The sequence below is a fragment of the Drosophila gunungcola genome, assembly GCF_025200985.1.
Source record: "Drosophila gunungcola strain Sukarami chromosome X unlocalized genomic scaffold, Dgunungcola_SK_2 000049F, whole genome shotgun sequence".
Taxonomy (NCBI): Eukaryota; Metazoa; Arthropoda; class Insecta; order Diptera; family Drosophilidae; genus Drosophila; species Drosophila gunungcola.
This window is the reverse complement of record NW_026453193.1, coordinates 544668-572074: the sequence shown is the minus strand read 5'-3', so window position 1 is coordinate 572074 and position 27407 is coordinate 544668. Positions and strand designations below refer to the sequence as shown.

The window sequence follows — 27407 nt, the reverse complement described above, 5'->3', positions numbered from 1 at the left end:
TAGTTCTTCAACTTTTGCCCATCACTAGATATCCTTGCCTATCGAAAAATTGATTTGCGCCTGGCTCAAATGTTGTTTTTCAGTTCGATTCAGGAAATCTAAGACGAAATGGATATTAATCAACATGTGGATGCCGCATTGACTACGTTAGTGGACAATACAAAGTTCTTCAGGGAATTGGCCGATGGTGAGCTTGTATAAAAACCTAAAAAAGACTCTTTTAAAGCCAGTTTTGCCTGTCGGACAGTCGTGTCCGAGTTTAGAAATGGCGGGGAGATACAAAAACTGCTGGAGGAAAGCACCCAAAAGCGCGTGGAGCAGGCCGAGAATCTAATTAAGATGAAGAGCAAGCACCAATCACTCCAACAGGCGATGCAGCTGGCCCAAAGCGAGAGCGCCACCATCGAGGAGTTCGAGGGGAATTGGAAGGAGCGCTGCGAGGCGGTGGACAAGAAGCGCATCAATGTCGGGAACATGGGCGAGTTTAAGAACTTCAAGCGATCTGTGCAGGCTGCAGCAGCTTCCTACGGATCTGCGGAGGATACCGGCCAAGCAGCCAATGGCACAGCCGACCACGATGACGACCTCATCATCGAGGGCATCGAGGAGACCGGCGGCGAGATCTTCTCGCTCTACGATCCCTGGTCCAAGGCGCTGATGAAGAACCCAGTGCGCAACACGGTGTGCGGCCACATCTACGACCGCGACTCGGTGATGCCGCTCATCAAGAGCAACATCGGCATCCGGTGTCCGGTTCTGGGCTGTGCCAACAAGAGCTACATCCATCCGGGGCACCTGATCGAGGATGCCAAGGTGCGGGAGAAGGTGCGCCAGCAGATGGCCGTGGAGGCGGAGGTGGATGCTACCTCAGAGGAGGAGGAAGATGATGACTAAGCGGCAGGCTGCGATTCGCTTTGCCTTAGGCTAAACCTAATATAGGTATTTTTAACGAAGACCATGACTTTGTAGGTATTAATTTAATGTAAACTCTTAAAATCCATTGAGTTTAAGCTATTTATGAACATCTTATTTGCATTTTAGAACCACTATCACATTGTTTTCTTTTTTCTTTAATGCTCACCATCTTATGCATGTTCAAAATGGAAAATTTATGAAATATTACTTTTTATGTACATATATAGGTTTTCTACTGCCAAACAAAATATATATATAACTATAAACTAATGGTTCTATTTAATAAAGGTTATTTTATTTAAATATTTAATATATAAAATCGTTGTAATACATTTACAATCGCAGCTCTTTCAACATAACAATGCTTTATGAATAACAATATCTTATTAATTTAAATGAATTTAAATTTGTATATTTCGATTATTATCGAAACAAAAGCCTCGATTGTGCATTAATCGATATGTCTAACTGCAACGAAGTCACCCACCTCTAATTCAAAATCATTGTTTTGGTAAATGAGCAAACAACGCGCTTAGACATGAGCTATATACAATTTGAGAGTGCCAGGGAGAAGGACAAGGCGCGCCAGGAGCTGCGGGAAGCCCGCTCCGAGATGCTACAGCAGGCCAAGGAACGGGCGGAGCTCCGTGGCCAGCGGGAACGGCAAAAGGAGCTGCGTGGCGAAGCCGACTGGATGCTGCCCGCCGTGGCCAAGAAACTGGCGGAGAAGCCCGCCAAGAAGGCCAAAAAGAAGAGCTCCAAGCACAAGTCCAGGTCGAAGTCCAAGTCCTCCAAGAAGAGCAGGAAACACCACAGCAGCAGCGATAGTTCCAGCTCATCCAGCTCATCCAGCTCATCCAGCTCATCCTCCTCCTCTTCCTCCAGTGAGGATGAAAAGGAGCGCAAGCGGCGCAAGAAGAAGTCGAAGAGGAGCCGCAAGGAGAGCACCAGCGAGGACGAGTGGGTAGAGGCTCCGCCGCCTCCCGTGGCGGACAAGGTGACCGAGAAGGAGTCCCTTCAGCGCGACACTTGGATGACCAGCGAGGCCCTGCTGCTGAAGACCTTCTCCAAGGAGCGGAAGGAACCGACCAAGCACAACGAGAAGGCGCAGCAAATCGATGCCTACGATCCGGCCAAGAGCGGTCGTGAGCTCAATCCCTACTGGAAGAGCAATGGCACGGGACTGCCCGGCTTCCAGAAGCCGCTGGACGACGATGAGCGGCATTCCAAGCCCCAGACCATCAGCTCCGGTCAGGGATCCTCGCGCGGCTGGCGAAAGCCTGGCGCAAAGCCTCCCAGTCCGGCAAGACGTAGCAGATCTCGCTCTCGCTCTCGCAGTGTCTCCTCATCTGCGGAGGAACAGGCGATAGAGGAGGATCCTAAGCCCACCGCCTCCTGCCTCACAGACGAGCAGATCAACGAGCTGGCCGGCAAGGCCATCAAGGCGGAACTCAAAGGCAAGAAGGAGCTGGCGGCGGAACTAAACCAGCAGCTGGAGGCAGCGCGAAAGGAACGGGCGGAGTTCATTGCCTCCGGCAAGTCGACACCAAAGCCAATTGGCAAAGCAGTCAAGTCCAAGTCCAAGGCCTCGGCAGAGCATGTGCTGCTTACCAAGATGGACCAGAGCGGCAACGTGCGTCCCCTCGTTCACTCCGCCGACCCCAACGAGCTGTACGGCGGAAGGAGGGGACAGAAGCGCAGCAGCAAGAAGGTGGACACCCATGTGGATGGCCAGCGGGTGAGATACTTTGCCGACGACGATCGCTATGATATCAAGCAAATGGTAAGCTAAACTACATAAATGTTTATCAACAAAAACTAAAAGCAGTTACATTCTTTAACCAACAGTTTGAGCGGGAGAAGCATGCCACGGCCGCAGAAGCCAACCTGCAGTATGCCGACATTGTGTCCAAGCACAAGAACCCTAACGATGATTTGGAGGACATATTCGCGGACAAGGTGCGCAAGCAGATCTCGGCCGGCGATGCCGAGCAGCGGGAGCTGCAGGGCGCCATACGGGAGCATGAGAGGCTGGCGGCCAGTCTGGAGAACTGCGATCGCTGCTTTGATTCCGCCAAGTTGGACAAACAGCTGCTGGTGTCCCTGGGCGAGAAGATCTACCTCAGCCTGCCGTGGCACATGGGCCTGCAGAGCGGGCACTGCATCCTGACCACCCTGCAGCATGTGCCCTGCTGCACGCAGCTGGACGAGGACGCCTGGGAGGAGCTGGGCAACTTTCGCAAGGCCCTCACCCGCATGTTCGCCGCCCGGCGCCAGGATGTGATTTTCTACGAGATCGCCAACAAGTTGCATCGGCGTCCGCATTTCAGCGTGCACTGCATACCCATACCCGCCAGCCAGGGCGAGATGGCGCCCTTCTACTTCAAGAAGGCCATCGAGGAGTCGGAGCAGGAGTGGTGCATCAACAAGCAGCTGGTCTCGCTGCGCCAGAAGTCCCTGCGGGCGGCCATTCCAAAGGGACTGCCCTACGTGTGGGTGCACTTCGGCATGGACTCGGGCTTCGCTCACGTCATCGAGGATGAGGACCGCTTTCCGGCCAACTTTGCCCAGGTTTGCTGGCACTGATCGCACTGCTTGAAACAAATTCAAACTGAGTATGCTTCTTATTTGTAGGAAATACTTGGCGGCATGTTGGAGCTGAATCCGAATGCGTGGCGCAAGCCCCGGAAGGAGCCAAATTCCATCGGAAAGGTCAAATCCTTTGCGGAAAACTGGAAGAAGTTCGATTGTACACAACACTAATCCAGTATCGAGCTATCATATATCAAGATCAAAGCAAGCCATGCTTAATTTATAATTTATAATTTTGTGTATAAAAATCAAGAATATTTGTAACTCTAGACTTTTGAAACATTCGGCTTATCAGTTTTATGTTAGTAATTCTCCAAAACAAAAGTTTTTTTGATTTTTTATTACCAAAAGTTATTTATACATATATGTAGTTCAATTTTAAACCTATAAAAAATCGGTTTTAATTAAAACTAGTAAGAATGCAAACTTCGGCAAGCCGAAGAAGCGTAAAAGCTAAATTGAATTTGTCAAACTATGTTTATGTCAAAGAGAATTAAAAAAAAATTAAAAAATAGATAGCTAAATTTGTTTCTGTATTTATTTTTTTTTTTAATCTTTTGATTATTACCATGGGAGCTATATGATATAGACGTCCGACTTTGATTAAATTTAAACCGTAACTCGAAATATTTAACTATTACTAAAAAAAAATTTTAAAACCGCAAAGCTATAATTTTGTTTATTTTTCCGATTGTTCCTATGGGAGCTACATGATATATTTGCCCGATCCGGTTCGTTCCGACTTGATTTTTGTTTTAAGAATTTTATGATCAAATTTGTATAAGAAATGGTTATTTGGAATATTTAAATAAATGGATTTCTCCTGAGTTATAAAAATATTTGTATGATTTAATTAAAATGAAGGTGTTAATTGTCATCAACATCGAAACAAATAATTTATCGATAACAACGCGAGTGTCACCTCTATGACCTGCAGCAAAACAAAAAGAGCAATATATTTTAGGAATCTGGAGATCGTGGTGACCGAGAGGAAATACGGCGATTTGGAGAAGCAACCACCCAAGGAGCAACTGCATCCAATGCACCAGTCGCATTTGGCCCGTGAAATCGCTGGTTGCGAGCAGCAAGTGTCCCGTTCCCGATTAAGATTCCGGTCCAGCTTTCGATCCAACGCCATGTCCGCTTCTCGGACGGATTCCAGCCGCCGGTGGCTGTGATGGAGCGCTAGGTTGTGGCCAGGATGTGGCCAGCCGCCCTGTCCCGCCTGCTGAGACGTCGCATTGTGTACATTGTGCTGGTGGTGCTGCTGCTCGTCTACGGATTTGGACACCTCTTCGATCGGGTGAGTGCCGGTGCTCCAGTGGTCAAGATTCGGGTATTCTTTACTCCAGGAGCAGGCGCTGTGTGCCCCTTTTTCTGTAGATCCGAGCTTTACCTAGCCAAATGCCATAAAAGCCCCATAAATCTTATCACTTCCAAGTGAATCACAAGGAAATAAAGACATTTCCCCCTCTATTATGCAATAGAATGTATAATTACTTAACCCTCGACCACCGCAGGACTCCTTTGCCGGTCTGCACTATGACGAGCACGTGGTGCAGCGCACCCGCCCGCTGCTGTGGACGCAGCAGCTCCTGGCGCCCGAGGAGCAGCTCAATCGGACGCGCGCCGATCCGGAGGTGCGCTGCCGCAACTCCGTGCAGGGTCGCCGGCTGCTGGCCGACGAGCGTGGATTCGTGTGCCGACGGGAGGAGGTGCTGACCAGCGGCTGCTGCAATCTGGAGCTGCCCGGCATTGGCTACTACAGCTGCCGCACCTGCAACACCAGCACCCACTGCTGCGCCGTATACGAGTACTGCGTCTCCTGCTGCCTGCATCCCGGCCAGCAGCCGCTGCTGGAGCGCGTCCTGCGTGCGCCCAACACGCCCAAATACATCTTCGCCAGCGTGACGGACCACTTCGAGCTGTGCCTGGTCAAGTGCCGGACGAACTCGCACTCCGTGGAGCACGAGAACAAGTACCGCGATGCGGCGGCCAAGCATTGCTACGGTCTCACCGAGGCGCACGAGTCCCAGCGGGATGTGGCGCCCAAGGGAGCCAGTCGCAGCTGACCACTGGTCACTGCTCCTCCTCCTCCTCCTGCCCTTCCGCCCAATGCAGTTCAATTTGTTCTGTAAGGAAGTTCTTGGCCAAAAAGATTGAGCCTTACCTCGAACTAGAAATTAGGAAAATTATTAGTAACCATTTAAGCTGGCTAGTTGGCAATATTGTACGTAAGTCAGGGATCACTTTGGGCTTGTAAGAAAGCGATTTTGCTTTTTAATACGAAAGGTATGATAAATCTGTTCTGCATTATACAAAAAAAGAAATTAGTTTAATTTTCATAGAAACAGCCATTTTTTTGTATGTACCTATGTCAAATGAAATGTAAGAAACATGACTATCGAATTTAGTTTTTAATTTCAAAGGCAATTTGAATGGGTTTGATTTAATTCATTATCTAGCAACATTGTAAATATATAATCGTTTGCTATAAGCAGTAGAAGTGCAATTTGTGTTTAGTATTTTAGACTCATTGATATAAGTAGTGCTCAATTGTGTTAATAAATGGGCTTAATTTTTTTTTTTATTAAAAAAGACTAATTTTGTCAACCAATATATGTCTCTCTTTATTATAACCCAACTTGCTTATAAAACTAGTCTCTGGTTTTTTAGATGTACATTGTACATACATACGTAAACTAGTTGGTTAAGTGTCCAAAATGTTGTAAATAAATAAAAAGTATAAGCTTTATTCAATTTATGCAAAGGCATCATGAAATTTATGTAAATTCCAAAAAGGTCGCTTTATTTTTAAGTAATTATCTAGTTGTGTGAGACATTTTGTGTAATTGGTAATAGATTTAGGTGTATACTTTGTTGCAGACCCTAAGTGGGAATTGTGAACGGCTCCTGGAGCACCACCTGGCCCTCGATGCCGTAGAAGATGGTGCCATCCTGGACGTATCCCCAGGCCATGCGGTGCGAGGTGAAACTGATGCCCAGATCGCCGGTGTGGCCGACGACGATGGCGCCGCCAGTGCCGCCCAGCCGCCTGGTCATCTCGCGGCACTCCTTGTCGGCGGCCTCCTGGGCGGACAGTCCCCGGTGCTCCATGGCGGCCAGGATGCGCTGTGCCAGATTGTACCGCATGATGGTCTCGCCGTGCCCCGTGGTCGACACTCCGCCACGCAAATTATCCGCATAGGTGCCGCTGCCCAGAAGCGGTGTGTCCCCGATCCGTCCCGGCCACTTGCCTGTGATGCCGCCGGTGGAGGTGCCCACCACAATCTGGCCAGCTGCATCCATGGCCACGGCGCCCACGGTCTCACCACTGGGATCCGTCTTCGGCGCGAGTTTATCCTCGGCCAATTCGGTGCGCGCAAAGAATGGATCCTTGCCCTGGGCCACCTGCTCCTGGAATTCCTTCAGCGTGTAGCGGGCGCCGTCGGTGATGAGGGCTCCCGGTGGCAACCTCTCGCTTCCGGTGGCCAGGGCCAGCTCCTGCGCAGCCTCGCCGCCCAGGAAGGTGTGCCGCTGCTTCTCCATCAGGCGACGGGCCACCGTAATCGGATGCATCACATCCCGCAGCAGGGTGATGCAGCCGGCTCGCAGCTCCCTGCCCTCCATCAGGCTGGCCTCCATCTCCACCTGGCCACTGGTGTTCAGGCACGAGCCATAGCCGGCATTGAAGTTCTCGTCCAGCTCCATGCTCCGAACGGCCGCCTCCACGGCATCCATGGCACTGCCTGCGGTGCCATTTTCCGGACTCAACAGAATCCAGGCGGAGCGAAGGGCCTGCTTGATGCCCACGAACTTGCCCGCTATTCTGGAGTCGGATATATCACCGGCTCCGCCGTGAATTAACAGAACTGGGCGTGGCATTACGGAGATATGTATGTTACGGAGATATGTATATATGTATAATACCCGATCTGGTCGAAAGCACGAGCAGCTGAGGTCTGGAGCTCCGATTGCTGCGTACTGGTTTTATACTGTATGGCTCCTTTGTTGACAGCGATAATACCCTGCAGGAATAGTCAATTAGCTGATGCGGACATCTGAATAGGATGGCATTTATTGAGGTACGTGTTCAGATAATCCTGAATTATTTTTATTTTTGTATTTTAAGACCAATATAAGGGATTTATTTTGAAAACATATAAGTTATTTCAACTAATTAACCATTAAAATTTTGTTAAAATTCTTTTGGTTTGTTTAAAACCAGAATTAAATGCCATTTAATGAGAATTTAATAAAGGATTAAGTATATTTTCATTGTATTTTTTTTTTTTTAATTTTAAGAGCTCGTTTAAGTAATTAATAATTTACTATGTGACTTACATTTTAAATTCATTTGTTTTATTTGTTTGCTTAAAACTTAAGATAAATAACCTTTTTGAAAAAAAAAATTTTGAATTAATAATGTATTTTTACACTTTTAATAATTTGAGTAAATAATTTCAACTATTCATAGTCATAAGCATTATAAGCAACCATTTAAAATAAATAATTTATGGATATCAAAATGTTAAGTCATTAAAAAAAATTCGTTTGTATGGGAAAAAAATGAATATCCATTTTTTTTTGTTATTTCTAACCCTGTATTTTTTTATGGTGGCTTTTGTGGTTCTTGTACTCTTATCTAAAAAGTGAAATAAAATAAAAAAAATGTAACATTGTTTTTAGACGAGCTAGGCTTAAAATTTATACGCTTATAAATACAATTTAAAATAAAACAGAGTATATAAATTTTTTTTCTGTCAATAAAATTTTAAATTTTGTTTTTTTGTTTGTTCTTAAGTTTTGCCAATCTAAACTTATTTTTATAAGGGTATTGGCCCGTCGACGTTGCATATTTATGTAGCTACAATGCCTTCTGGTAGTGTAAAAAAAAACAATAAATTGCATGCACTGTGATAAGGCGAATAATCAGCTGGTTCGTGTGGTAGTTGTTTTGTACTCAAATATTGTAATGGGCATGTGAACCCGAAGATATCGATGTAGATGTGAAATAGGGATAAGATCGTGGGTCCAGGTGTTTATTTAGCTGAATTCTGCTCTCTCAGATCTCATTCGAAAACAGGCTTAACTTGTTGATAAAGTTGAAGTGCATTGACTGCAAAAAGTATTAAAAGTATGCCCGTTTTACTCTCTGAAAATCCTTTGCTACAAATTAATACATGTTGAAGACAATACAAAATTATTTAAATAAATAATTTTACAATACAAATACCCGATTATTTAAATGATATTCAAATTTATATCGGAATCATAGTCTCAAAAAAAATAATATATATATATGTATACATATACATACATAAATAGTTTATAGCCTATTTGTTTACAAAATCGAACGCCGTTTGTAAGAAACAAATCTTCTGTTCATAAAATCGTTCAAAATTTTGGTAATGACGTTCTAAATTCTGGGTATTTGTTAAGGTTTCGAGCTAAAATTGTTTTTTAATTCAATACCAATATGGTTTTTCTGGGTGTATGTATTCTCTTTAAAATCAATCATTCTAAAACAATGTTTTCTCCAATAAATGAACAGTTGAAAAGTTTCATACACATAATAATTTATTCAAGGAATATATTTCGGAATGAATACATACCTATTTATTTACCTTCCAAAATCAAAAGGCTTATTTTGTGGCTAATGGTCGTCATGTCATATTCATAGCCCCTTGTCATATGTTCCCATTTGGACGGCAAAGTTCAATGGTCTTTGTCCGTACGCGTCACTTCACCAGCGAACCACACTCGAGCACGCACATAAAATGCACCACTTTGCACGACCCTATCAGCCCATCACCGCACCACCCACCTACCACCTACCGCCCACCGCCGACCAATGATGATGGAGCAATTAAAGCAAAACGTTAATCAAAACACTCGACGGTTGGCAATTGCGGCTTGATTGGGTGGCGGCGCCATCTACATTCCGCCACTGGTGCTAGTCGTGGCGCCACCTGGTGGCGGTGCCATAAGCAATGAAAAATTTACTCCTTTCCTCAAAACAAGAAAACTTTTAAACCGATATTTTTATTTATTATTTGATAAAAGTTTGTGGTATTCTTTATGTGTCCTTGCTTTACTAAATAAAAATATCTTTGATAAATTTAATTTATAGGAATTTTGTTCCTTTGTATTTACATACAAAAACAGGAAGATTCGAAAAAAGGAGCATTATTTTTTAAGCCTTTTGCAAATTTCCTTAACTTTTCACTTAGAGAATTGTCTTAGGAATTTTAATCATTACGAATACACATTTTGCAGTAAAATAGAGCGCTTTAAATTGACATAGTCCTTAAAGTACAGAAATGTTTGTTTAGTTGTGTTAGAACATTTCTTGAATTGCTCTAGTTCATAAAATTTAAAGTAGACAAAATAAAGAAAATGTCATAAATAAAGCGATAAAATAGAAAACGAAGAATGACAAAAATGAATAGAAACGGTGCGTTGTGCCCCATACTGAATTGAATGCCACTTCGGGAAAATGGGGTACATAAACCCCCCAGGATAGACAAGAGTTCAGATTTCAATGTTACGACAATTAGATTACTACCGCTAAATACCCGAATATCCCACTGTTTGCCAACGATCCTGGATCCTGGAATTTCAAATCATGACTGGTGCCAAAAAAGTTCAACGTGACTTTTTTAAAAAATGTAAGAAATGGCAAACAAATACTTGTTTCGAAATAAAGATGCGATGGTTCTTTGGCTAACATTAAGAACAACTTCTAGAACATTTGAAAAATATTTATTTCCGAAAATTAATGATTAAAAAAAATAATTATGTTAAAAAATACAACTCTAACGGATGATTTGTGCCATTTTCCGAATCTTAAGTAAACTTTAGTTTTATGAATTAATTAGAGAATTTCATGGATATCCGATTGGGAATCTGGTATACTGGTTTACTTGGCGGGGAAATCCACGCTCCATCAATTCCGAATATTCGGCACACACACTCGAGTGTATAATAACATTTTATGGCATCGAACTGCGGAGCAGAGCGTTGCTTGAACTCTGGCCCCTCACTTTGTTATTATTCTCCCAGTCTCCGGGCATGATGGAGCAATTTTGCCAGTCTACTCCTGCCATTTTTTGGCATCTCCACGCTATTTGGGGATCAAACGTAAATTTCACTTTGTGCAAAGGAGGTCTCCACAAAAAAGAACAAGAACAGAACAGAACAGAACCGAACCGAACAGGAGCCAGAATAGACGCGAAAAGAATTGGGAGGTGGACTTGGTGGAGAATTTATAAATCAAAATGTCAGAAATTGTTAACGGTTGCAGCGACGTGGGGCTGTCATTCGTCGGCATCGTCCTCACATGACCCCCGTCAACGTAATCATAGTCATTATCATCGCCATCATTGGCCCCAGTGAACTCTTCACCTTGGATGGGCTGCGATTAAGTGGGGTGAAACGGGGAGCCAGGATCCGGGGTAATAGTTCACGTACCTCCTGGCCCTATCAATCTAATTGGGTGTGAAATGCTCATAACGTAAAGGGTGGATGTGGATGTGGATTTGGATGTGGATTTGGATGTGGATGCACGATGCACAGGTGCGCGGGATTATATGTATATAGTAGAGTGCCACTTGGAGCCCAACCAGAAACTGATTAATCTCAAATGTCGGACAAAAAATGCAATCCCACTCCCACAATTCAATAAAATGCAAGCGGATATAAAAACCAATAAAATCATGAAATGACAATCCACTCAAATTAATTAAATTTAACGAGGAATTTATTGTTGACAGCAAAATATGCGTCCAAAGACAACTGTCATGCAAAATCAAATATTTAAATTACATGTTATAACCAAATGAATGAATGCATAATTCTCTCCTTTGTAAATCAACTATAATAAATACTTAATTGCTTAACCCCAAATGTTTAACATTGTCACTAATGTGTATTAATTAAGGCAGAATATTTCAAAAAGTTAATTAATTCTTTATTGCTATTTATTGTTTAAACTTAAAATTATTCAATTGAAAATAAAATAAAGTGCAATATCTTATGCAATTTATTTAACAACCTCATAAACATATAACTATATGATTATTTTTAATTTGTGTTACAATAGCTTTTGTTACAAATAATTTAAGATCAATTGACTTGATGACTGCCAAATATTCTTATACGCGACTCCACTAAAAATCGTATCAGAAATTCAATTCCTTACTTAGCCTATGATGAAGTGACGCAGAAAATCTGTTTCCTGGAACTGTAGCAGCTGAAAATTATGCTACGATAATGATTGAAATAGTTAATGGAAAGAGATTTGACAGCTAGCCACCCTTATTTGGTTAAAAAGTAATGTTAAATATGCTATTAATAGAGTACGATATACAAAATTCCTGGACACGTCGATGCATTTAGGTACTCTGCCTGATTGCGCATCCACCATCCAAAAGGTGTCCAGCTTTTAAAAGGCTGATTCCCTGATTCAGGGATCAGGGTCGCACCACCTGAGACCCAACCGTCGATTTGTGTGGGTATGGGCCTCGGAACCCGACTAACAATGAACACTGAAACACGGACACAATGATGACAAAGACGCCAGAGAGCCGCTTTTGTTGCGGCTTACGGATGCCATTCATTGGGGTCCATTTCCACACTTCCCCCCTTTTCCGGCTCAGTTTACCCATCAGTGGGAAACCGGATAATTTGCTGTCTCTCCAACCGGTGGCAAGTGAATGGAAAAAGGTGTCTCTCTCAGCTTGAAACACGCCTCGCCCATTTACCTTCGGGACATCAACTCATTTTCCAATTAAGCCCTTCTTTGACTTGGACAGGCACAGAGAACAATTACCAGAAATCAAACAAACAATCAAATCAATTATAAATGTCTCTAAAAGTATGCAGCAATATATTTTTGGGTCCAAAAGTACGATAAATTCGTTCTCAATAACAACGTCGTATTTTTTAAAGCATACTTTTGCACACCTTTTTATGTGATTTTAAAGTTCAAGTGATTTCTTTGGTATTCCCGACTCTTTAAAATGTATTTAATATTCCTTGTTGTTAGCTTCATTTTTCATAAAAAAATACTGAGATGACCCTAATAAACTATATTATATATCTTTTGAAAATTGTGTGTTTTTTTAATATCTCTTTTTTTAATAATTATATTTACTTTTGATAGAAAGTATTATATTTTTAAATTTCAAATCAATTAGCAAAATTGTATCTTTATTTATTAAAGATACAATAATTTAGTTGCAATTGTATTGCTTAATTGGAGTAGAATTATTACTTTCCCCTTTATAGTTTTTAAAGTAACAAGAAAAAAAAGAGATAATATTATTTCTTACTGGATATGATTTTTTCCCAGTGTGACTTCAAGTAATTTCCCAATTAAACTCTTTATTGCTTGGCTTACTTTCGGCATGTTTGTGGACTCGTTGGAGGCGATCAGATTTTGGTTCTGGTTGGCTTTGGTTTCTAATGGATTGGGAGGAGGATTGTAAGATGGGGCTGGCTGGGCTAAGACCCCGTATCGGTTACACCCGGACACTTGTCGAGGTCATCGTCCGCCGTCCTTTAAACACCCTGGCTCGCAAATTAAATTGTCAGCTTCATTTTGGCTTTCTATCTCTGTTTGTTGTTTCTACTAAAAGTTTTTCTCCTTGCGAACAAGTCCCCCGAAAACTTGACTTTGATTTTCGTTGGCGTTTTTTGTCTTTCGCTCTGTTTTCGTTCCGGCCACTTGAAAATTAATTTAGAATAAACCGCAGGCAATAGCCAACATCTAGCCACAGTGTCTAACCACGGTGTTTATCCTGTGCCAGATAATTGAATTTATCGACATCTCATCCTTGTTTGTTTGAGCCAAATTGCGTGTTATAACTTAATTTCCTTGCAAATGGCAAGTTACTTCTGCCCTTCTCGCAACTGCTGCAATTTGAATACATATTTTTCAATATATACATAGTTTCTGTTTAGCCAACTTTTATCGATTGTTGTTAATTGTCCTTATCGGACGGTTTATTTTTGGCCAAGACGTAGCAAGTTGTAGCAAAAAAAAAAAACCAATAAATGAATGCATGTTTATTTTTTTAATAAATAATATAACAAATACTTTTAAAATCATTGGTAACTGCAAACATAAAATAAAATTTGTGTTCAAAAATTTGTAACAAAACTATGATAACTAAACAAATTTGATTACTTTTATTCAACTAAAAAATAACTTAGAATTTATTTAAACCACCCAGTACAATTATTAAGTATTATTGAAGACCTGTTCCATTATTTGTCGTAAATACACAGTTAAGGTTCACTCTAATAAGCAATACTAAACCTTTGTCCTTCCCATGGGAAACTTTTGGGTTCGACAACTGATGGAATCTGCGTCAAGTTTCTGTCTTGCAAGTATATATATATATATATATATATAGTTAGTTCGCTTCCTGGATTTCATCCTCTTACCCTTAGTGTTTCCCCAATTTCACTAACTAATTCAATTTTAATGTACTTAAAGGATGCTTTTGGCCTGGACTTTTGGCAAATTGAGTATGGGACATGGCCACAAATCGCAGGACACCCTTCACACCAGTTTCTCCACTCAATCTTAGATATTTGGTTGCGGATAGTAAGAAAAATGACCTTAGGCCTTGTATAAGGTTTTTGGGCTTTTTTCTTTCTTCGACATTTTGTGCAAAATGAGACATTCAAATTAAACATGCCTTAAATATTATGCAACAGGTTAGTTTTTGTATCAATTAAATATTGATTCATTTTAGATATAATCCAATTGAGGTGCAAATTAGTATATATTTGTGAAACAAATCAACACAGAAAATAACACTTTAAAATAGAAAATTAAAATCATTTGCAATCATATGTTTTTGACGCTTATCAAATTAATTTTTGCTTTCTTTGAAAATCTGTGGTTCTTAAACTGAACATAAAATACAATGTAAAGTTTGTGTTAGACTTTCGGTTTAATATGAAAATATGAACATTTTGTTCGGTGTACTTGTCTAATGCAAACCACACAAAGTTGTTTTCACTCAAAAATTCTGTTTTGGCTCCGTATTCCCCTGCGGATTGCTCAGTAAATTGCAGGGGGTAACAAATAACTTTTGCCATTGCGATTAATTTACGTGTTACTTTGCCCGGCGGTTGTCCTTTCTTTTTTCTTTTTTCTGATTTTTTACCCTGCTACTGCAGTTCGCCCTTCTGTTTTGCCTTCTGTTTTGGACTTCATTATAGCAATGAAGAAATATGAAGCAGCAAATGACAAGCATCAGGGGCGTCGAAAGGGGGGGCTGGGCTTTTTGGGGTAGGGGTTGGTGATCTGGGGCCCAAGTGGGCTACAACGAACTCTCTCTGCGGCTGTTTACATGGTTTTCGCAGCAGGCCAAGAGGGAACCAAGTGGATGGAGCTCAAGTGGCAGGGGGTAATATAGTATTTTGCGACGCAGAATGGCTTGACTTCGGGCTTTCCAGGCTTACGTGTCCAGTTGCTGTGTCCATCGTCCCTAATGGGGTTCATGCAACAAAATAGCCAGGAAATAAGGGTAAGAATTCTTTTTTATTGCCTCTTGATATTAGATTTACAAACTACTGTTCGACAATAATTTAGAATCAACACTTAAGGTTTGAAACTAACTACAATTTTCCAATAAACATATTGTTTTTATTTACTTTTAACTAGTTAAAATAAACAACTGTTTTTTTAACTAATTGTAATTTTATTTGTGCGAAGCCAACAAAATAATACATACAAAAAACAAAAAACTTTCTTAAAAAGAAATATGCAAGCAAAGGCAACATGGCGTATGAGCGATACATTTTATCGTCTTATCACCATGGTGTTTTTTTCAAAAAAATATTTTACCATTTTGATGAATTTTTATTTTATTTTAAAAGGCATCGAGAGTAATAAATGTTTCATTACATTATTTTGGTCATTGCCTTCTGATGGCGTCTCCTTTAAATTGGTACTTTATTCCTTTTGTGATTGAAGTATCCACCGCATAAACGATACATTTTTGTGAAACTTTCGGACAAAACTCGTTACGTTACGTTTGGCACCCTACCTACGGCAAAAAAGAATTCAGTGAACAGAACCAACATTGGACAAAGGGCATCAAACACTTGGCTTTTTATGTGTTATGTTGCCTTGGTGGAAATTTGATTGCCCACGTCCTCGGTTCACTCCTCCTTTGTCCTGGCACTCAATTGTCCTGTCTCTTTTGGCTCTGGCTCACTCACTCTCGTACACCGGACAACAAAATGTATTCCTAATTTTATAAATATATTTAATTAGGCAACAATATTAAATCAACTTGTAATTTATTAAAATAACCTTATTATATTTGATAATATCAGTATTTTCGAATTAAAATCTTTAATTTAATTTCATTTAAAATATATGCTTTCTAGGCCAAGTCGAACATATATTTCTCTGTGTACATATTTATAGCCCCACTTCTAAATTTTGTTGCGGCTTTCTGTGTCTGTGCGAGTGAATGTTTGCGTTTGTTTTGTTTGTTTGTGTATGCACACATGTCAGCCCCGCCCACCGCCTCCGCCTCCGCCTTTGCCCACTTTCGTGCACATTTCACTTGATTGTCAGTTTCAGTTTTGGGCTTTTGAGTCGAGAGTTTGTGTTTCATTATCGCGGTTGTCCGCTTTACACCTCCCTTCCCCATTATTTTTTTCAGTTCACATGAGAGCACCCATCAAGGGTATCACATTTAATTGGGCAGTATTGGCACTAACAAATAATGAAAAATCGGGTTCCTTAAAATAATAATGACCTATAAAATGCACCTTGAGAAAACTTGCTTGCTAAATAAAAAAAATAATATCTTAATATGAAATCTAATTCGAGGCATTTAAAAAAATAGACCATGTATGCAATAAACAACATGCAATATATTTTAAATCATTCATTACGTTTTTTTTTTGTTGTTTTTATTAAAAATGTACATATTTCAACAATTAACCAGTGTTATGCTACCACATAAACAGTTAGTACTTATGAATTTATTCTTTTTTCCATACTTTAAGACAAATGTACACATTTTTTCAAAACCCATTGTGGTTTCTGTGGCACCCCCATTAAATTATAGTTTCAATTACCAGAAACATTTTTATACAACTGGGAAAATGGTGATTGACAAAATTAAATTCGGATATGAATTTGCATCGATTTTCATGAAGTGCCTTAGGTTCGTACGGTCAAATGCATTCATCATCTGTCTGAGTGATGCGGATTAAGCAGTCGACTTTTTCTGTGGTTCCCTTCTCCATTTTCCACCCCCTTGGGATATAGTCCGCCGATTCAGCAGCACCTCCTGCAGTTTGGCTGCTGTTGTTGCAATAACACATTCGGCGCTCGTGTCTGGTTGCCCCTCGGCGCTGACCTTGAACTTGCAGCATGCGGCAACCCCCCCTCAAATCTCCACCCCTCCCCCACAAAAGTGGGGAGAAAGTTTCGCTTTCTCCTTTCCCGATTGTAGCACTCTTTAATCTGCCCCCTCTCGATTTGATTCGCTTTGTTTGTTCGTTTCGTTTCGTTTCGGTTCTGTTCTGGTCTAGTGTTTGTGTTGTTTTTTATGTGCGTGCACTGCGTTCCGATTGGATTTCAGAATTAATTTGTTCACCAGCACCATCTTAATCCCCTCACCCCACCCTTTTCCAGTTTTTACCACGAAAAGCGTGCGAAAAATATACTGAAAATCTCTGTTTGGGTTTCGTGAGGCCTGTTACGGACTTCAATTAAAGTGGGAATTGCTTAATTCATCCATCATTCATTTTACTTTAATTGGAGAAGAAGATAAATTATTGTAACTAATCTACCCTTAACCACCGAATAAAGTCTCTAGGAAAATATGAACTTTAATTACCAAATGTTGAGTGACAAAGAAATTGGTTTTATTTCCTTAAGCTAACCGCTAAATATGTAAAATAAATTTAAAAAAAATAGTAAGTTCATGACGGTGCCTGAAAAAAATTGGACAAATGTTTTGCTAAATCCATTTTACTAAGTAAAATTTTAATTTTTAAACCCACTTAGCTCATAAGTCATGATAGTGCACGGAAAACAGTTTGTGAAGAAGAATTAATATAAAATATTGTTTTGTTTTATAAAAGCTAAAAATTAATACTGAAACGAAAAATATCAATTGTTTGTTTTGTTTAAAACTTGAATTTAGACTATCATGAAGATGAAATATATAATAGTAATCTCTTAAAATCTCCTCTTGGATATTCGAAGAGTATGGTATATAGCAAGTCTGGGATAGTCCTCTGTCTGGTCGTACTATATTTTAATGTCTCTAATATTTGCTTTGTGCATTGAGACCATTTAATGCTTTTTTCTGCCTTTTTTTCCAGCCTTTCTATTAAACTTTCAAATATGCCTTGATCCTCTTTCTACATTTACGAACAATCAAATGCTCAATCGCTCAACCACACGGCAATTGGAAAAAATTGAGTTGCACGTGAAACAAAAGACCGAAATGGGCAAATGGCGAGGGACAATACGGAGAACTGTCCATAATAAATGTTGAGCCAACGTTTGTGGCCACGCACGCATTACGGTGCTTTCGATGGCCTTCAGCCTTCACCACCCCCCCACAAAAATTCTGTGTTTTTACCTGTCCAGGTACGTGCCCGGACCTATTCAACGGCATTGTCATTGAGGGACCTCAAATTGCGCCGGACTGCGACTTGGAATCCTGAGCCTATTCACATTTTGCCCCTTCCGTTTCGGCCTTTTTCAGTTTATACAGTCGCACTGCAAAAAACGAAACTATTTCATATAATTTTTACTCCAAAAGGGTACGCAAAAAAAATAATGAATTGAAAAAAAAAATAAAAGTCGTATTTAAAGGGTTTAATATACTTAGTTTGTAAAGACGAACTTTGTCTAAAAGTATACAAAAATAATTTTTGCGTTCAAAAGTCCGATAGATTCATTAAACAAATAAAGTATAAGTGATAAAAAATTAAAAATTAATGTAATTTATTAATTTATTTTACTAACTTATTGCTGTTATGTTGTTGCTAAATATAATAAAGATACAAGCTAAATATTATTTATGACATTTAATAGTTACCTTTCTTCTGCCCAATAATTCGCAACCAATTTTTTTTTTCAAGTGATGCGATGTATTTCTGTGGTCCGCTTGTAGGTTAATTTTTTCATGCTAATGAAGGGGGCATGTTAATTGTTTTTGTTGCATTCACTGCCCGGCAGGTGGCTAAACAAACTAAAATAAAGGACCTCATGCTAAGGAACAGGATACCAGAGGATAATTGCTAGGCCATCAGGTGGGGTCCCATTTGCAGGGCTGTTTGGGTCAAATTTTTTGGGCTGCGCCAAACAAATCATTGGCATTAATTTCGAAGCAGGAAATTAAGAAGTGTTTTGCGTTTAGCCTTTGGACTACGCACTCAAACACACACGCAGGGGGTCAGGGCTCAAAGGGCAGCGGTAGGTGGCAGGGGAGTTCATGGCTGAACAGCCTTGACCCCAATGCCTTCGCCTTTGCCTTTGCCTTTGCCCTTGGCTTTTGGCCATCCGAATCCAGAACTTTAAGTGATTTCGACTGCGGCCTTCACAAAGGGAAAACAATAAAATCATTGCTAACTTATTCTGAAATTATATGTAATATAGACAGTGGCGTGGACACGTTTCCCTTTAATAGATACTATTAATATTTGAGTTAAGCTTTAATCGTTAAAGAAAAAATCAAAAGTCAAATGAAAGGTAATTATAGCCCCAAGCACCGCTAGTGAAAAATCACCCAGCGCCTCTGCATTTCTATATATGTATGTACAATATATATTCAATAAGTGCTTATCTGTATGTATCTTTATCTGTTTTCATATGCGGCTGCAATAAAACTTTCATGGTAAGGACGATTCAATTCAAGGAAAATTTGTTGAAGTTTTATGTAAAATACGAATATTGTCGAGTGGAATGCAAAAACTTTCTGTACGGCTGGGAAAATATAAATAAAATACAATTTTTTTGGTGAATAGCCCAAAGAGTGGGATTTCAAAAGTTAAAATAGAAAAATTCCAACAGACACTGAAATATCTGTGGCATATTTTAAGCCGAAACAATAATACATTTTTGTTTGTGAAATAATTTTATAAACCGGTTGCTTCTAAATTCTAAAGTATATTTTATAAATATTTTAAAGACAACCAATATTCAATAACCATTTCAAATTGCTGAGTACATAAAACAATATCAATATCTAATGATAATATATGTTTATGTTCGCATAAAAAAGGCAGTCTCGTGGGAAATGTTTCGACAATCTGTTGAATATTCCCTTTAATGTCTCTGTCTATTGATTTAATGTCGCCTAGAGAGTTGGGCATCGAAATGCGGTCACATTTCTCCGTCACGCAGTGAAAAACAAGAGAAACTGAACGATATATCGCATATTTGCATACTGGGCTGCGTGTGTGTGCGTATGAAAATGGAATTTAACTCATTTTGATCAGAACGATAGCAGCCACGCCCATTGCGCCACGCCCCCATGATTTCGTTGTGCCAGCGAGCTGTGAAAAACGGGGCGTACGCAAAAGGGGGGCGTGGCCCATAATTACTGCGAAAGCCAAGGGCAAGGGGGCGCAGGGCTGTGGAGGTGCTGGTGAATTTTCAAAATGTATAGCATATTTTTCGGCGCAATACGTATACGCAACGTGGCCAGAAAATTGAAGATGTGTGCGCTCGTGTGTGTGCAAGTGTAAGTGGCAAGAAAGTTGAATTTTTATTGAGCAAATTCACGAGTCTCTTAAATATTTGAACACGAGCCAGCGCGAGAAATTGTCAAAGGGAAAAAAGACTGATGGAGGCATCCTGCACCAGCGTCGCTTTATGACATTACCCAATGCCGTCGTAAAAATCCAACATGCACTGCCAAGCACCTTGAGGCTCCAGTCTTCCGCATCATCCGCGCCCAAAACCACCCATCGAAGCCAGGCTGGATAACCCTCTTCCTAATTTCGGATATCTTTCGTCGATTTTTGGAAGTGCATTAAAGCAATGTTATGGGCCAGCACATAAATGGGGGCCAGTAAAGGATGAAAAGGGCATTGAATCGCCGGAAAGGAGAAAATCCCTGGCAATCTGCATTGGTATAATGATACAAATGTTTTTCAAATATGTATCGTGAAAGGCTTTGATTTAAATTGATTCAACGAACTGCTAGTAGCAGTTTCGTACCTGAAGCCAGTGAAAGACTTGATATATTTCTTGGAATGTTTAAAGAATGTATTAGAATATAATTTTACCATTTAACATCACCGTTAAAATTTCAAACTCTTTTTTTGTGCTGATTGTCCAGAAGGATTAACAATTAACTTTGATTCAACTGAGAATGCATCATAATGCCATGCTGATTGGAAACCAATGAAATATTATACACTTTAAAGCTAAAACGATTTAAATTCGAATCCAGCTGCTGTAGATGCACCTGACTTTTATGGTGCTCAGACAGTTAGATGCTCGTAGTTTGTGCAGATAGTCGCTGCTGTGGACACTGCCACCTGAAGTGGAGTGGAGTGGTGCAAGTACGTCGTAAATAAATAAGCTGCATGATGCCAATTGATGGGGAGTGGTGCTGAGTGGCTCGCTGGCTCAATGGCTCGATGGCGCAATGGTTTGGTGGTGAGTGGGCCAAGGACATTCGCTCCAGCTCCGTAATTAGAATACATTTTGTTTACCAGAAGCTCCAGCTGCGACTGCACAAGTCAGTGCCACAAAGTATCCAAGTCAGATGGTCAGGAAGGGGGCGTGGCAAAGGGCCACTTTAATTACTTATAGAGCAGCCAGGATCCAGAAGTACTCAACAGGTGGGCCACCTTACAAGTCACCATTTTTTTTTTTCAATTTCCAAAAACAAGAGGGTTGCAATTTAAAATGTTCATTCATGGTTTTAACTAAATCTAAAATTGATTCGGAGGAATATATCGAGAAAAGATTTAGTAATAAACAACTTTGTAAATACTTCATCATTAACAATTGAAACAAAGTATAACATACACATACAAACATACTTTGTTTCAGTGCATATTCAACTTTAAAGATTTTAAGTTTGCCCTACACCCAAATTGGGGTTTTTTTTTTCAAAAAGTAAAGACCTCTACTAATGATTATCTTGAAAATCAAGGGGGAGCTTTTGTAGTATAAACAGGTCCCGTAATGCACATGCAGCAAACAGGAAACTAGCATCGTGTTTCGCTTTTCTAAAAGGACCCTATTCTTTGAAACGCTACACACGCAGACAAATCTAGAGAGTCATAATAAAAATGACATGATAAAATTTAATGTCATGATGAAACTTTAACATGGTAATAAAACGAAAATATCCGCATAAATTTTTTTTTTTAAATCTTAGAAGAAAACAAAGTTAGAGTGTTTGAAAATTTTAGTAAATTATGTAAAATAATTTGTACAAGCCCATTGTTGGAACTTTCCATTTTTAATTATAGAGTTTCTATTAAAAATTTAATTAAAAGTTAATCATGAATTTGTACTTTAGAAGTATTAGCTTACTTTCTTTTAGCTTTTCTCAGTGAGAGAACGCGCCACAAATCGCCGGAAATCGAATGCTGTGGTGCAAGGCCATAGAGACCTTCGACTGCTGCTCCCCTTTCGGCCATTTCAGAGGCTCGATTTTCCGCAATTACCCCTTTTCTGGGCCCGTTAACAAGCTGCAATTAGTCAACGCCCGCGCTGCACTCGTTTGAAATGCAAGATGCAACAGGTGTCCTTTCCACTGGATTTTCCGACTCACCCCGGCTTTTCCCCACCTTCAGATTCAGGTGGTGCCTGGGCCTGAAAGTGAAAATGGATGCTCAAACCGGTTGACGGCAAGTGGAGACTTGTTCCCGGGATGACTGAGATTGCGGAGAAGTAATTAAGTCCACTGCATTTGTCATTTGTCAGAGGGGCACCACAAGGACATGGTTAAAATGTCCTGGGTGTCCTTTTTTCCACTTGTACTTCAACTGTCGCCTGCCGCCGCCTGCCTTTGTTTTCTGTTTTGTGAAATATTTATGCCAGCAAAGAATATTTACACAGGGCCGTACACACAGACAGGCGGAATTTGTCTTCTCAAACTTTATTTTCCTCTGAAAGGTATTTTAATTTTTCCATGGGCTTATAAATGTGGTATGTCTATTGCTATCATATTCAGCTTGTGGTGAAAATGGTTATAGCTTTGTATTTAGGTTGGCTTGAAAGTCCCACGCAGGTAAGTAAATGTAAATTTTGTTTTATTTTGATTTTTATATAATTAAGATACACACCATTTCCTAAATAGTTCATTTTTTGTAGGTAAAAAATAAAAATGCCGTGAACATTATTATATTTATTATAAAGTTGTTACTGAACAATTAATAATTGTAGTAAGTGTAGTCCATCCTTTTTCCCGTGGGATAGAGGATAAATTTTGTAAATACGATGAAATAAAATAAAATGTCTATTGTGCTGAGCTATTTGGAGAGTATGAAATTAAAATAAATGTAAATAAATTACGAAATGGCTATTATTTTTCGTAATATATACAAATATATTCGTTCATATGTATGTAGATAAAATGAGAGCCAAAGTCTAGCCTTTCAATGCCCTTCGAATTGACCCGATTTTGCCCGTTTTTCATGCAGATGCTACTGCTACCGCACAGAGTCTTTTAATTTACTGCGCAATGAGTTTGCCCAGTGTCAGGAAAAATGGTTAACAAAAAGTGGGAAGAACGGGCGCGACATTGGCATGCCAAGAAGCGATGGAAACCGAGGGCCAGGGATAACTGCAATTGTTGACTTCGTCTAATTGACAGGATGGCAAAGTTTCCAGGAATTATGGCCAACAATATCGGCGTGAAAGGGGCAACTGGGGTAAGTCCTTAATTCGACAGCCTCGGAGATTTATATGACACAGAGAATGGCGACGGAAAGGGTGTTTTTTAATCGCATCGAGGCAAACTCTGATGAGCGGAAATCGTGAAACGGCGGTCCTTTCAATTCAAAGTTTTTGGATATTGCTAAAGGGCTTGCAAAGAAACAAAAATATCATACATTTTTGCCATATTTTAAAAATAAAATAAAAAATCCACCTATAAAAGGTTTTGTAAAAATAAAGAAAAATGAAATCAGTTTCTACATTTTTTTTTAGTTTATTTAAAGTTGATACACATCGTATAAATGCGAAATTAAAATATGTAAGTTAAATTATAATATGTAATTTAAATATATTTATTACAAAACCCTAAATCACCTATTCGCTCTGCTACCCTTTTGCTGTAACATAATTTGCATCCATTGGGTTTCTCGTATAATGCTGGACTCTTGATCCCGAGAACTGCTGAACAGGCGGCTAATTGGCCGTTGATTAACATTCTCTACTCTTTCGGAGTCCCAAATTGGATCATAACCATAATCCCAATCAGTGCCGTGGGTCACATCCCGTCGTCAGTTGATTCGGGTTGGGTAGCTAATAAGTTTTGGGTTTTTGTTTCACGCCTTTGGCGTGGTGTGAAGTCAACAGTCAGGCGGAAATCGAGTTATGTATATTTCGAAAATCATTAAATCCGCTTTTCAACATCACGTTTTCACATCTCTTGCATTCGAATTAATATCAGTTTTAATTTTTACCCAAATACATTTTTTGGAAGAAGTTTTAAAATTTTTTGGAATTTTTTGAGCGTTTTTTTTGTTGTAACTTTACATGCCCCCAAGCCGGCGGATGCAACATTTCTGTTCGAGGGCACTGCAGCGATTCAACCTCCAAACCAGGTTCGAATCACCACTTCGAACCGAACTTGCCTTCGAACCTGTTGTGTTTTGTTCGCAACGCTGCACAGTGAGTCGTTTTACAAGTTGATAATTGCTATTCAATTTTAGCATCAATTACATTTGTTTCTGTTCGATTAAGTCTATTATAAGTTTTAAGATTCTCAATATCCTTTCGCAACGTTTAAATTTTGTTCGTTATTTTATGAATAACAATAAATTATTAATAAATTGGTTTGAGCTCTGGGTGCTTTTTATTTTATATATTGAGAAGGTGGCTAAACTCAAAAGACTCACAATTTTTTTCATTTGTTATTTAAATTGAGAAAATTACAGGTAAGGAACTAAATAATACTCAGATTTCAAACAACACCTACTTATTGTTATTGTTTTTTTTTTGAAAAAATAAAAAGTTAGCAAATAAACCATAGATAACATATTAAATTCCAATTAAAATACAATTACAATTTATTTGTGGGTTTCTATGTCTTCGGCCCACTGTGCGTCGCTTGGTTCGCTGCTTTTTGCTTCGATGCGATTCCGTTCCAAATTTCATTCCGAACTTCGAAGTCGCGGGTGGCGGACGCTCGGCGGGAAAACTCAAAACTGAAAACAAAAATTCCAAAAACAAAACTGAAACTACTAAAACCAATCTCAGACCAAACAAAACTAAAAAAAAAAGCAGTAGAACGTGTGATAAGAACAGCAGATACAACAGCAACAACCAAAGTTGACTATTAAATTTTGAGCGCGTGTGTTTGGAATTATTTCTTTGCCATATTATTTCGAGCAATACAAAAACCCAAAAAATCATAATAACAACAACTAAAACGTGGTTGAACAAAATAGTTGATTTTTTGTTTTCACTTTTTTTTACTGTGCGTGCGTGTGTGTATTAGTTTGTTTGCTTTTTAATTAGTTCGACTCTTGTTTTGATTTTTGTCTTTTTTTTGTCCGAGATCTCTGCTTTGTGTTTTTGGCAGAACAAAAAAAAAAAAATAAAGGAGGCAAAAACAAGTAAGTGAATAACATATAGGAATTTACATTTGGGAAATCGAGAGTCAAGTTCATTTGTTGTTATTTGTTATTGCTATTGTTATTGTTATTGTTCGACTTTCAATTTAATTCGGTGCACTCTACAAGTGCGCTGCTGACGTCGACGTCGGCAGCGTTTGGGAGATACAGAAAACTGCAAGCGATCTTCGAGTTCCTCCTCTTCTCGATCTTCTTCTTGAACCGCCGGCAAAGGGAACACAGAGAGTGAGAGAAAGAGAGAGATTAAAAAGGAATGCTACAACCGGAGTAACGACTTTGGGATACCTATATGTCGCCAAAAAAAAAAATACGCGAGGGTGCTAGAAACACTCCAATTTAAAATATCCATATTGTAAAATTTATTTTGAATATTTTGAGTTGCAACCAATCTTGTGATTCTTAAAAGTCTGCATTTTAAAACTTGTGCTGACAGTTTTAATATGATGGTTCACAATATATACAATACTAAGTCGAAAAGTTCTTAGACTCTGATATTAGAACGATTTTTGGTACAATTCGATACAAAACTCGATTTCATAACTTGTGACCATTGCAATATACCCTTGTATTCCAAATGTACGAAGTATGAAAAAAGAGAACGTTAGAGACCCTTTCTCTCTTTGTTTTTGTTGTTTTTTATTACCTCATACCAGGCTTAAAGTTAAAGATCACGTTCCCTCTCTTTCTCAGCTGCTCTCCATATCACTCCGGCTCAAAAAAACACAGTTTGCAAAAAAAACGCAGTCAAAGATTTTAGTATGAAAGCCCATAAAGAATTTTTAAACCACCTACATTCGTTCTTCGCTCCCTTTTCCATTTGGCCACCCACTAATACTACCCTGCAAAAATTAAAGATTTTTTACCTTTGGAGAAATTAACATAAAATTCTTAAAGATCTTAATAACAAGACACTTCGCCATCTAAACAATAATATTAATACAAATTTTTCCGTTTTAAGATTAACATATTATTATATTTTTTTTACCAAACTCAACTGATTAACTTATTTAAAGCTTAAAATTGTTATCTTCAGAAATGTGCTAAAAAAAATAGTAGAATGTAGGTTTTTTGATTTTTTTTCTAAGCCATATGATAATAAATATTTGTTTGCAATTTCAAGATGAAGATAGAATTTCATATTTATGTTAACACCAGAATACTATGATTAATGGATGTTAGATATTCGCAACCTGCTAACTAAATGCCTTTTTGCAGCTTATTGTTGTCGGCTTACAATCGACCCCTGCCCCGCCCATAAAACAGCCAAAAGCTTAAGCCAAAACCAAAAAAAAAGGGGGTTGATGAAGTGGGGTTCGTTTTTTTGGGACTGCAGGATTTAGAGTGGTGCTTCTTCATCGATGGCGAAATTGTTTTGCTCTTGGCCTTCAGTGGGTTAATGGCCAGGAGCTGCGATGCAGCATCCTGCAAAAAAAAGAGGAGCGAACGTGGCGGAATTTTGTGGGGTAGTGGGTTATGACCGAGAATTGCTCGTATGTCTGGTGTGATAACAGGCCACGAGTATTGATCGAAAGCCCCCGGAAACAGATGCCCCTCTTAACCCCTTGATCTCCCACCCCCCCTTAACCCGTTCCGGCGTGGTTGCAAATTGCATTCCATGAATGTATCTCTGAACTAAACGTTGTTGCTATCGCATTCCCCGGAGCGGAGTGCAGTTAAGCGCAATCTTGTCTAGAATTTCAATACCAAACAAAACGCTTGACGCTTTGACAGTCCATGCAGCAGTGGGGTTAAGCGGGGGTAAAAGCGGCAGGGGCGGGGCCTGCCGGGGGTTAAGGGGCCGCCGGGCTTTGGAATGGAGGGATAAGGGCAGTGAAAAGGTTCTTAGAAGCAATCTAGACAAGTGGAAATTGTTCTGAATGATGCAATTGCAGCAGACGTCAAACAGCAAAGTAACAAACAAAGGCCGCCTAGAGCAGAACTGTAACTTAACATTTTTCCGGGGGAAGGGTTAAGTGGTTAAATATGCCATTCTGCAATAGTTTTATAAGATTTATATCTTTCCCTTTGAACATTTTGAACGGGCGGGGTAATCGCTAAGAAAATGCACCATG

At 39.7% G+C, this 27407-nt stretch overlaps 5 protein-coding genes across 5 annotated transcripts in view; 4 read left to right on the top strand and 1 right to left on the bottom strand.

Moving 5' to 3' along the window:
- Positions 1-30: 30 nt before the first annotated feature.
- LOC128261017 (uncharacterized) lies at positions 31-1143 on the top strand. The gene is made up of 2 exons (XM_052994427.1): positions 31-187; positions 248-1143. The coding sequence occupies exons 1-2, from the start codon at positions 109-111 to the stop codon at positions 892-894; spliced, it is 726 nt and encodes a 241-aa protein (XP_052850387.1). The 5' UTR covers positions 31-108; the 3' UTR covers positions 895-1143.
- Positions 1144-1397: 254 nt separating this feature from the next.
- Positions 1398-3892, top strand: LOC128260997 (CWF19-like protein 2 homolog). Its single transcript, XM_052994389.1, has 3 exons — positions 1398-2698; positions 2764-3486; positions 3550-3892. Exons 1-3 carry the CDS (start codon positions 1454-1456, stop codon positions 3676-3678), a joined length of 2097 nt encoding a protein of 698 aa, XP_052850349.1. The 5' UTR covers positions 1398-1453; the 3' UTR covers positions 3679-3892.
- A 531-nt stretch (positions 3893-4423) lies between these two features.
- On the top strand, positions 4424-6262 carry LOC128261018 (SREBP regulating gene protein). The gene is made up of 3 exons (XM_052994428.1): positions 4424-4810; positions 5028-5766; positions 5800-6262. The coding sequence occupies exons 1-2, from the start codon at positions 4709-4711 to the stop codon at positions 5577-5579; spliced, it is 654 nt and encodes a 217-aa protein (XP_052850388.1). The 5' UTR covers positions 4424-4708; the 3' UTR covers positions 5580-5766; positions 5800-6262.
- LOC128261013 (probable isoaspartyl peptidase/L-asparaginase CG7860) lies at positions 6112-7494 on the bottom strand. Its single transcript, XM_052994420.1, has one exon. It carries the CDS (start codon positions 7390-7392, stop codon positions 6397-6399), a length of 996 nt encoding a protein of 331 aa, XP_052850380.1. The 5' UTR covers positions 7393-7494; the 3' UTR covers positions 6112-6396.
- A 17343-nt stretch (positions 7495-24837) lies between these two features.
- LOC128260989 (adenylate cyclase type 9) overlaps positions 24838-27407 on the top strand; it is a 49393-nt gene continuing 46823 nt past the window's right edge. Inside the window, exon 1 of the mRNA XM_052994370.1 lies at positions 24838-25317. The gene's annotated coding sequence lies outside the window, so the exon portion shown is untranslated. The remainder of the gene's footprint in view (positions 25318-27407) is intronic.